At 34.5% G+C, this 12,335-nt stretch overlaps 1 protein-coding gene across 5 annotated transcripts in view; it reads right to left on the reverse strand.

The window, feature by feature from the left end:
• Nucleotides 1-12,335, reverse strand: part of RALYL (RALY RNA binding protein like) — a 391,070-nt gene that overhangs the window by 197,426 nt on the left and 181,309 nt on the right. For all 5 annotated transcript variants that reach the window (XM_040083776.2, XM_040083786.2, XM_058422915.1 and 2 more), the window contains one exon: nt 4,997-5,275. In XM_040083776.2, coding sequence (XP_039939710.1) covers nt 4,997-5,252 — 256 coding nt within the window. In that variant the 5' untranslated portion in view covers nt 5,253-5,275. The remainder of the gene's footprint in view (nt 1-4,996; nt 5,276-12,335) is intronic.

Genomic DNA, 12,335 nt, shown 5'->3' on the forward strand with positions numbered 1-12,335 from the left:
ATCCACTGTAGTCTTTAAAACAAGATGACATTTCTTTCCTGTTAAATCTTGCCATTACATTATTCGGAGGTAGGTGGGTGAGAGTACCAAGATTTCTCTAATAAAACATGAGTTATGTTTGTACAAATAAGAGTGGTATACTTCCATGCTACTCACTGAAAACAGATGACAAATCTGAAATGGAATAACCACTAATTCAGAGTCGACTTCCTTATCTTAGCTTACCATTGGATTGGGTAAAGATTAGTCAGACAGAAAATTTGGGTAAATCTGTCATTTTTTTAAGCCAAAGAGGTTTTTTCATAAATTAGTTCACTGAAACAGCATAACTATTTATTCCTTTTGAGACAGAAACTTTCATGACACAATGAATGTTTTCTGTAGCTCAGATTGAGGTGAAAAAGTGATTCAGTCTGGAGAGTCCTTGTTCTGCAAATACACATGTAAGTCTCTCAGTGTTGTTAGGCATTACAAACACAAAATAGAAAAGCTATGTTTTGAGTAGAGGCAAGGGAAACAAAAGATAAAACAGCCTTATTATCACATCAGTTCAATTTGCAGCAAAGGTATATGTTGAGTCTCTCTAAAGTCTCCCTTTATTACCTGCTATTCTCCTTGGATATTTTCTGCTGGGTAGTTATAATTTGGAAAGATCCTTGAGGGCTCTTCTGCTTCTCAAAAGGATGTGCAAGAGTATGTCTCCCAAAATAAATATCTGCAACCAGCATCTTACCTTAGACTACATGTCAATGTGCACTCACTTGGTACTCAGAGACTGCATCTAATCTGGACCTGAAGGTAGACACAGGTGAATAATATTTGCAGCAACAAAAAAGGATTCAAGCTTCAGAGGAACTAATTTATTAAATAAAAAGGGCATCAACTGGAAAACTACAGCATCTCTTGTAGTCTGGGTACTGCAATCTTTCCTTTTCCTGAGGATACAAAAATGAAATTCCATGTGTCTTCCATGAGAAAGAACAAAAGTATGAGCCTTATACCATTTAGCTTTTTTTGACAAGATACCTGTGAGATGGCCTAGCTTACACTCATGGCCTGGCACAAATGAAGAAAAACTCTCAAGTTAAAGGAATTATCCTGGTATAAAAATGTGCATGAAAACAGAAAAAAATTTGGCATCATAATTAAAGTATTATAAAGTAAAAAGCTAAGAATTATAAACCAAGAATAATCAAAGGAACATTATGATTTAGAAGTTGTTATGATAGTTATACCACAATTTTAGACAAAAGGTGCTACATATATCTTTACTTTAAAATCTTTATTTTAAAATCTTTATTTATGATTTGGGTGAGGGGATGGAGTGCAGCCTCAGCAAGTTTGTAGACAACACCAAGTTGGGTGGGAGGCACTACAGAGGGATCTGGACAGACTGGACCAGTGAGCTAAGGCCATTGATGAGGTTCAATAAGATTGCATGTTGGGTGCTTCACAAGAAGCTCATGCAGAGCTACAGAGTGGGGAAAGAAAGGCTGAAAATCTCCCTGGAGGAAAAGAACCTGGCGGTGTTGGTTAACAGCAGTTGAACATGAGCTGGAGTGTGCCCGGGTAGGCAAAAATGGCCAATGGCATCCTTGCCAGCAGGACCAGGGCAGTGATCATCCTGTTGCACTTTGCATTGGTGAGGCTGCACCTTGAACCCTGTGTTCAGGCTTGGGCTCCTCACTATGAGAAAGGTTACAGCTCATTTCCTCAGCCCACAGCTGCAATGAGGCACTTGCACCATTCATTTTTTGAGCAAGCAGGTGTCTAATTATTCTTTCACCAGAGGACGAAATCACCCTTGGTAAAGTTCACAGACAGACTCGCTATTTCCTCAGAAATTCCTGTTTCCTGTTCCTATTCCTATAGAAATTCCTATTCCTATTTCTTTGTCCTATTGGAAAGGAAGTGGATGTGCACAAATATTCCATAACTCACAGGTGTGCTGAAATGGGAGAAAAACTTTTGAGAAGGGTTGATAATATGGATGTGTTCCCGCAACGAAGAACATAACTGGCAGTTTTGTTCTAGAACAACATCAATATTTTCTCAGCTCCAGCCTGAAGTAATTTACAAAATAATCATTGTGAAGCAGGCTCCTGTTCCCCATACTGACCTGTCTCTGTCCTGCAGGCAGGAAAACATGGTATTCCCATGAAGACATAATATTACTTCAAGAAACTACACTGAACTTCACAATAACAGCAATAAATTTCTCAAGCATATTTTTTGTGTTCCTTTATGATGTCTACCCCACAGCTTTTTAGTGTGTTGCACTTTATGAAACAGAGAGCTTAGAAATAATTGCACAGCTCATGAAATCTGCTTCTGTCAAGTGGCAGTATCAATGGCACCACCATTACATATCACTGACCACTAAACACATCAGTAGGAACTCCAGAAGTGATGGATGAGACAGGCCAATAATAATGACCTACAGGAAGCTAGCAAGACTGAGGGAAGTACCGTTGTCTTAAATTTGTACATCTAATTTGAGGAATTTGCTGAAATACTTGGTTATACACCTACTGAGTCTAATATTTTGTGCCTCCATCTCAGAGAAAACATTTAGACATAGCCAGCAAATTGTGTGGCACTCTAAAAATCTATTTACATGTTCAGTTTTCAATTTCAGATACATACATGTGAATGGTTTCTGATTCATGGATAAAGCTGCATAATTTTGAATGGCATTAGTCCATAAAAGGCAGGAGATAATGTAAACGGTTCAGTTGACTATACCATGAAAGATCTAATGTACATTATTAATGCAATCAAAATGAAGTTATGCTCTCTTTTGTGAGATTCTGAGTACTAGAGTGTATAGTGGTATCAGGCATATACTGAGATAAGCTTTTTCAAATATTCCTTTGTTCAAAAAGCTTTCCATAACTGACTATCATCCAGCCCTCATATTACTAATATATTCTAATACAATTTAAAAGAAAATTAATCTGTGTTAATCAAGTTTATAACAGGATTTTCTTGTCCCTTTTCATAACTTGACTGTTGATATAAATTTGTTAGTTCTATTTTTTTCAGAATGCAAATCTCCCAGGACAGAGAAAAAAGTAATTTTCATCAAGAAATTTCACAATAATGCACTATTTGTGCACAAGATGTTCTGGGTCATAATCCCAAGTAAATTTTCTCAGTCATCTACTCATTAATGTGTGGTGACTGTTAATGTCTACTGCCAATTAAAAGAATTCATAGAAACAATTTCTTTAATGAGAAGTACCACTTCTACAAATTCATTCTTTTTTCGTCAAACCATACTGATAACAACTGTATTTCACATATAAAAAAGAGCAAATTGGGAACAGCTAAAAGAAAATTTTACCTTGTTTATTCTTCATATTCCTTGATATATTAGGAACTAAGGCATGAATATGCCATCAGGAGAATGTGCATAAAAATCAAAGCATTTTAAGATTAAATAGTTGAAACACTATTGAGTAAAGCATTTCTGTTATTATTGAAAGATTCAAACAATTCAAGTAAGTACTGGTCACTTAATTTCCATTACAACTAATTCTCTTCTCTGCTACAGAAAGAGAAAACACAAAAGTACAGAGAACAGAGCAAAGGCATTTCCTTGCACAAAGTGCTTGGCATATTATAGATGCCACAAGAAATACTTAAGGAGTCTAGCAACAGTAATCGTAGTAATAACAGATCCATTGCCTTAGGAAAACACAGTTTAAAAAAATCTGGTCAGACCAGTGTGCAAGAAGCTGTAAATAATGCACTGATGGCATTACATGGCCTATTGCTTGGAGAACACCGCTCCAGGAAACGTCTTCTAATAATGCCATCCCACGGACTGACTTTGCTGCCTTGCTTTTATCACTTGAGTTCTTTTATTTCGCTCATCTATATGACTTTTTCTAATGAAGTTTGAAAGCAATCTCCCCTTGAATACAATTGAAATTATTTAGTCTCTTTTTCTCTTGAACCCAAAAGGTAGGAGTTGTAAAACTTAAAATTACTGTTCAACAACTGTGATGAAAGAACAACGCATCTAACAAAAATGCTTCGGTTTCTACAGACAATCAGAAAAATAGATTTCCACAGCCTACAACACTGAAAATGAACAAGCCATATCCACTCTTTATGGCTTGTTACAGCCAAAACACTGGCTACAGCTTACCTTTTCCTGACACAGCCATTACACACTTGGGGTGGTATGAGTAATACAGTTCAGAGCTCTAGTGAAAGTCTTCTGAATCCTACCAAACATCTTGCTGTACTATTCATTGCTGCTGTATATATATGACAGATAAGGCTAGTAGTGGACTCCAGAGCTTATCATTCACAACCTACATATGTAATTAAAAATAGCTTTCAGAGGTAATAGTTGCATTAAGAAACAACTAGATTTTACTTATGCTTACATGACAAAGGACAAAAATATGACTTTTTTTTCTTTTATTTGGAATTCAGATGAACAATGGTTACAGTATTATGTGGGAAAGCTGTAACCTTAGTTTTTAATAATAGATTTCTCTAAATTAATAACACCATTATAGTTGATTTGATATGATTTCAAGGACAAATAAAAACTTTTGCTTCTATATAATATCTGAGACATCATTGGGCTGGGTATCATTTTAGATTCATTACATGAAAGATAACCTCATCTATTAGATGAGCCCTGTTATATTACACCAAAATTATTAACTAGAATCTAAAATTTTTTTTTTCCTCACAAGAGTAATCATGTTCACTACAGTGGAGTTACAAAGAGAAATATGAAGTTGTCAGAAGTGGTCTGTTTAATAAATAAGCAGTTTATAGGGCTAAGTATTTTGTAATACCTAGGTAACATACAATATGTTAAAAATTCTGTCAGTTCCAACATCCCGGAAAGATGTTGAGATGGAACATCAGCAAAACAAACTCACTAGTACCACAGGCACCAGCAGCAGATGATATTTCAAGCAGAAAGGAAAGAGAAAGCAGTATTTTAATGATATTAAGAAATCCTTACCTAGTGGCTGCCCTGCAATGATCCTGGCATTCTCTCCTGCCACCGCAGCCCTCGCGTGCCTCTCGCTCATGTACTGTACGAAGGCATAACCTTTGTGCACTGAGCAGCCCACTATTTTCCCATACTTTGCAAAGATTGCTTCTATGTCACCTTTTTTGACAATAGCTGTGTTCAGATTACCAATGAAGACTCTGGAGTTGATGGACTTTGGGTCATTCTTATTGGTGACATTGCTGGTCTGTGTTTTGCCAGTCATGGTTGGATCACTTGGCTTTAAACCTTAAACAAAGAACAAAGAGAATTACTTTCTAAGCATACAGTTACCCTGACTTTGGATGATTTTTCAAGCAATAATTCATTTTTCACTTTGGGTGAATCTCAACTCAGAAGAATCAAACAATCTAAAACCTATTATTAATAAAATCAAGACATTTTAAAATACTGCTCAAAAGTAAAATTTAAACTTCTTATTTTTATAGATGTGAAATATACCAATACATCACTTTATATAATACTGTGATAGTGGAGCTTTACTGTAATTATATGTGGATTTCTGCTTAGAAATTCAATATTGACTTTTTAAGTACTTAGCCATCTAGAAACTGCAAAGCAAGAGAATGAATCATTATCTACTGTCAAAGAAATGAACATTCAAGGCCATGTAGAGAGCAAACTCTTAAAATGAAAAACAACTCTGCTTTTGTTTGGTGTCAGTTAGAGCACATTTCTCACCAGTTAAATATCGCTGTGAGGTGTTCAAGGCAGGTAACATACAATTCTTTACTGCAATCAATATGTTTCTATCAGAACAATTTTCCCTGTAAATCCAGTACAAAAGAGAAGAGAGAAAAGACAGTGGCTTATGTTCTGAGAATTAAAAAGTAGGAAAAGAAACCACTTTAACTCTAGGAATACAAGTGTTTTTGCTTCTTTGCTCTTTTATCTGAGGTCACAAGTCGAAATGCATCCTGGTAAATCTCTGATGGGAAAAAGTACATTATTTCTGGGAAAGATTTGGTAAAAGAAGGAAAAGAACCCCAACACTATTGTGTTCATCTACCCTCACCCCTCTGAAGTGTATGTGATTTTCATAATTTGTATGCAAATTCCACCTGCCAGCAGGACCCTTTATTTACATCAATTTACTTACACAGAAATGAAAGAAATTGTCCCAACATTGCACTTGGTTTTCTTCAGCTTTAGTAGACCACAGAAATGTCAAAAATATGCATAACTTTGGGTAGAGAAAACTTATTTTGTAAGAAGGTCATTTAGGCAGCAGTCAAATATAGGCCATGTCTTACAGACAAATAAAATGTTACTATTTTTTAATCTGTTCATACTTTTGACTAGATCCAAGTAACAACTCAGGCAAGAAGAGAATCCAGTTAAATACTTTTCGCAGTTAAAACTCAGTTCATTCCTCAGAATGAAAAGGTATAATAACCTCTATTCTAAACATCTAAATCTGAAGTTTCATATTTTAATTCAGTAGCTACCATACATGAACCTAGAAAAAGAAACCATTGTGACTGAACTCCATAGAATACCTGGTGAACAGAACAGCCACAGTCGCAGCTGTCAGCTCTTTGACTGCCTCCATTCCAGAGGATCCAAGCCCCACCTTCCAGACAAGAACACACAGTGGAGATGTGTGGACAGTCCTCCTTGAGTCTCAGCAAGCAGCCTACTTTATTAAATGAATGTATGCCATAGAGCTGCCAGTCAAATAGCTCTCACTTGATTAACAACTCAGCATGGCAACTTCCTTTATATTACAGCATTTAGAGAAAACACTTTAAATATTTTAAAGAAAATAAGAAAAAGGATGTTTTCCTCTAGGTTTATTGATTTTTAAATACATTGTGGAAACACAACATACTGTATAAATGCACAAATTTCACAATGGAAACCAGGAAAACTGTCTTGAGTACAAGCCTCTGACCTTTATCATATGACAAATTCCAGGGTGTATATTTCTAGGTTGCTGTACACATTATGAATGTTTGAAGTTATGTCTGTACATAGCTGAGTATTGTGAACATTCAAAGAAGTTTGCTTGGTACTGTAATATTGTGAAGGTGAACCTTTTACAAAGCATAAATATAATGCACACTAAGATCCATACTGGCATAAAGTAGACTGCTGATATTTTCTGAGACCCAGGAAGTTTAACCCTATCTTTGTGTTACACAGGAGTCAAAATAGGAATAAAAACGTTATATTTGTTTAAAGAGCCCTATGAACCAAACTGAAGAGCTAACATGGCAGAGGAGTAACCAGCTATGAGTAACAAGGTACAAGAGTAACAAAGTTAGTGCTGATGAACAGGGAACAACTGAGATCCCCAGTGGTGCTGAGTTGCACAACACTTCAAATATCACACTACTGGGAAAACTTACCATGGAGAGTATTGTGTTTATCTCCATGAAGATCCAGGGGAAAAAAATCTGTACCTGTTCTTAAACAATTCTTAGCATCTTGTTGATATTATGTACATTTATTGAGTGTGTAGCTGAACTTATTTTACTAAATTCATAGAGGTGGTTTATCACAAGTATGATCACTGGTCTAGAAAGCAGTAGCCTGGACTGGTAGACCCATCTCTTCCACTAAACTGCTGTATGAATCTCAGTAAGATGCTTTTAGTGTGTCCGTTTCCACTTTTTAATCTTCAGACTGGCATTTTTTTGACTAAGGGTTATGTCTCAATGTATTTTTATATAACTTCTAACAGAACGATGTGACATCAGCTGGAATGTTTAAAAATTACCAACAGACCATTAACAACAACGAAAAAATCCAATTAGAAAAAAGCTACAGAAAATCTGCCAGAAGTCAAGATTTGCATGAAAATTATATGCAACAAAACTCTTTATTACCACCAAAATTGTTTTCTAAACACCAGAGTACTGCATTCTGTATTTCCTCTATTGTTGAGCCATTTAACATGGGATTTGGTGAACTATTCTTATTTCATAAAAATCCTTCTTTTATTTTTGCCCAGTTTTTCTATGTAGCAATTTAAATAGACTTTGAATAGGACATTGAATATTTTTCTCTTGTAGTTGTTCTTTGCAATGCAAATTTACAATATTTTTATAACACAAAGTAGTTGTCTGGTGGGTTTTCTCATATTCAAATGAGCAGTCAGGAAAATGTGCTGCAGAAATTCAAAGGGTAAGAATAATACTAACATGAATGATTGAGATTTGATTGCCTTGCTGGTCACAATACTACTGTGAATATTCCATAAAAATCAAAGATCTATGGGATCTTCATTACAATGTGAAAGAATTTATGGCAACTTCTACACCTCACTTCTAATATACATCTGTGAATACTGAATTATACCCATATTCTCTGAGCTATGAGTAAAATCACTAAAATTGTACCTCATACAAATGCAGAAAGAAATGAAATAGTGGGAGAAAAATATCTGAAATAATCTCATTTCCTTGCAGCCTTTAATAAGATATCTAGTTAATTTCCTACTATTGAAGTGATCCTTTCTGGTAATAAATACCTCCTATATGCCAAGCATATTTTAGAAAATGCTTTACAAATAAAATTTAGCTGTCAGTGCACTTCGTCATATTTATTTATTCAATGCACTTCATTATCTATGACATTGTTCTATGCAGTAGCTGATTTAATTATTCTACTAAGAAGTGACCAGTTTGATTTCATTATTCTGCCAAGAATTTGTTTTGGTATACTTAAAAAAAAAGTTATAAATTAGACCATTTCTTTTACTACATAGATCTCTAAAATTCTTTCTTAAACATCAACATTTCTAAATGTCAAAATGAATGAAAATGCAAATTAAAAAAATGTGATTCCTATCATCCAGGACATACAAGTGACAAGTTTAAACCAGTCAATTTGAAGTGCAAAAGAGGGGAGTAGAATTTAAGTCTTGGCTTCCCTCACTTTTCCAGCCTGACAAGGTTTGGCTAAGCACCAGCATGACAATGCATTGCTTTGTAGCCCTGAAACTCATGTTCTCTCCATAAGATGCACATGTGAACCCACAGCTCCATTTCATAGATGTTTCTCCTCCGATGCTGTGCCTAACACCAGAGAAGTGAAAACAACAATCCCTTTGTGCCATGGCCAAGTGCAGGGAAAACACAGAACTTGAAGCAAAGAGAAAGGCAACAGCTTGTCAAATTCTAGATTCCAGTAACTCTCGTGCGTTTCTTTTAGGGAGTAGGGTCAAGGCACAACCGTAGAAGTCCTGTTGGACTTCTGCTCCCTGTGCTGCTTTATGTGCTTTCACAATGATTCTTCACACAGTAAAATGTAAAAGTTATCTTTGAACAGACAGCGATTTGGTCAAACTGCAAGAAAAGCTTAGGATGTATAAAAGTTTGAGGATCTAAGATAAAGGGATTTTGAAAGCAATTAATTTCAGCATTTTCCCAATTGTACAACTGTTTTTTATTTTAAAATACTGAGAGGAATTCATAACCTCTAAGTAAAATTTCTACTAAATACTGAAATATTGTCTCTGGAGTTGTCCTTATGCATTTTTCCTATGCTGAATTAACCAATAAGGCTAAACTGTAATAACTCTGTTAGAATTATAAAAATCATATAAATCTCTTTAGAAGACTAGGAAATGTTTATATTGATTACATGTGTTTTCTCTCCTATTTTTTTCTCTCTTTTAATTTTTTTTTCATAAGATCTATACTTAATTTGGCTTTAACAATTTGTCTTCATTAAGTTTTATAATACTTTCATGAGTTTCTATTTATTTATGTGCTTTATTTTGGAGCTGTTTCTTTCCTTTCAACAATAACATCTTTTAACCAAATTTGAAAAAGTCTTCAGAACAGAGTGAACGAAGTATTATTTGCAGTGTCTTTATGAAAAAATAGGGTCGGTTGAGGAAAAACTGAAATAACAAAATTTAAAATCTTTAAGGAATACAAATCCTTTCTGAAAATTAAATGAAACTGTGTTACTTTTATAGAGATTTAATATCCAATTTTTATGTATTTAAGCTTTTTTACAAAGGACACATGAAAAAATCAAACCCACTTTCATTTCCCTTCTCCCAGCCCCACCAAAAAATAAATTCATTTTGAGATCATGTTTAGAGGTGACCCAGTAAGTAATCAACAGTCTGTATTAGATTTGTGTGATAGCAAAAGAGTAATTCTGTGGAGGCAGATTTTTAAATATGAAAATTTCCATCACCAACAGGTTACTCTAAGCACTATTAAATTCCAAACTTAATTTTTTGCTATTTAATACAAGATGCTTGCACACTGATATTCACAGTGCACGTTTGATCATTGTAAATCCTTCTAGAAAAGATGAAGCCCTTAACAGACACATAGCTGAACAGTCATGTTTGTTTCCACAATGAAATCCACAGTAGTAAGTACAGACTGTGAGAAATTAATTGTTAGGATATTTGGAAGTGAAACTGAACATAGTCATTCTGGCAAAAAATCAAACATCATAGTATTGGTCCTTAGATAGACAAAATGCAGCACTATAACACATGATCATACTCCAGCGCAAAACACATGGGATTTTGCTTTTTTCAGAATTTCCAATCAATCTCTGCTCTTCAGCTATCCAGCCTCAGTTAAGAGCTGAACTTTTGTCAATATCAAGGTTCAATTGTTGATTTAATAGCTGAGCTTTTCTGTGATGTGCTTTCTTTGAGTTTAAATAATCAATAATTATTAAAATATTTATAAAGAAAAAAAGATTAGGCCATAAGATATATTCTCTACTTTTCAATTGCTTTTTAGCAACAGTGATAACATTATTATTTTTATTGTGTTGCAGAAAAATATAAGATATTTAAGCAGTTGAAATGTCCTTCTGTGCATGAAATGTCACACAACAGAGATTTATCTTGCATTGGTACTAATATTTTATGGAGAAAATTCAATATTCATATTAATTGCTTTAATAAGCAGTCATTAAAAGTATTTTATCTCAGATAAATCAGTACGTGAAAAAAGCCCTATAAAATTTTTCATATCTTTTGGAAGCATGACTATTGGATTTTTCATGACGGCAGGGAAAAATGGAAGGAGGAAAGAGAGAGAAGAGAAAAGAAAACTATCAGATAAAATATATTTTTTCTTGGAGAAATTATTTCTTCTTTATTTTTAAAATTAATTTTTAATGAATTACTAGAACTGGGTCACACAAGTAAAGGAAAAAGTTATGAATAAGATGCTTAGTTAAATTCACATCAAAATATTCTGAGCTTTTCCAGTCATCATTAAAGTCAAGGAATATGCTTCCTCTCTTTCTCTCTCTCTCTCTTTTTTACTCTCTTAGTGGAAGGTGAATAAAGCTTATCTACTTGTTAAAAAAAGTTAAAATAACTAGAGATTAATAGTAACATACCAACAAAAATTGCCACTTCTAAGGGTATACTATTTTACATTAGTAGTTTAAGACTCTGGGACAGTAAGGGGAAGATGCGCACTCTGTCCCAGGAGTAGCACCACCCCCAAGGAGTGGAAGAAAAAAGGAAAAGGTCTAAGGTCTGTACAGGTGCATAGAACTGCAGTTCTTATTGCCCTGCACTAGCTCATGGTGCTGGAACCTTCTCCCACCCAAATGGGCATGAGGAAATGGAACCTGTCAGTATGGAAAAACGGGGATTTTTCCCTCCTATTCACATGGTCTTTGTTCTCAGGATGTAGAAAATAACCCTGTCAAGGGTTATTAAAAATAACCCTGTAGAGAAATACATTTCTGTAGTAAAATATTTGATGGGCACTCAGATATGGGTCCCTTTCCTCCATCATATTTAAATGCTATAAAATACAAGGATTTCTTCATTTACAGGTTGCCAAGATGCAATTCTGGTGGTTGGGATAAAAAGTAATTGTGATAGGACATACTGGTATAGTTGTGCAAACAGTACAGAGAAATCAGGAGAAAAATAAATAAAAACATAAGACTTATTTAGAATTTGAAGTGGAGTTTGAAATGGAGTAAATCTAATTTCTTAAAGAGATACACACTTTAAGGGAATACTCAAGAGATCTGGACAATGAGGTCATTTAGCAGATTCCAGAATGGGAGCTTTGTTATTTTCCTGCAGGTAATAATTCACTTTTCAAAATGTCTCTAGAACACAGAGCAGAATTTGGACATTTTTGATACTAAATAGTAAATTAATTACTAATTTTAATTAGTAATTAAAATAATGGGTTAAATTTGATACTTTTCTTTAATGTTTTCTTTGTGATCTATATGCCGGATATGTCTGTCCAGGAACTAAGAATGGAGACTTTTTGTATTGAGATACATTGCTTTTATGTGCTGTCAGTCAGGTTCTTAGAGAAGGAAA

The sequence above is a fragment of the Hirundo rustica genome, chromosome 1, assembly GCF_015227805.2.
Source record: "Hirundo rustica isolate bHirRus1 chromosome 1, bHirRus1.pri.v3, whole genome shotgun sequence".
Lineage (NCBI taxonomy): Eukaryota > Metazoa > Chordata > Aves > Passeriformes > Hirundinidae > Hirundo > Hirundo rustica.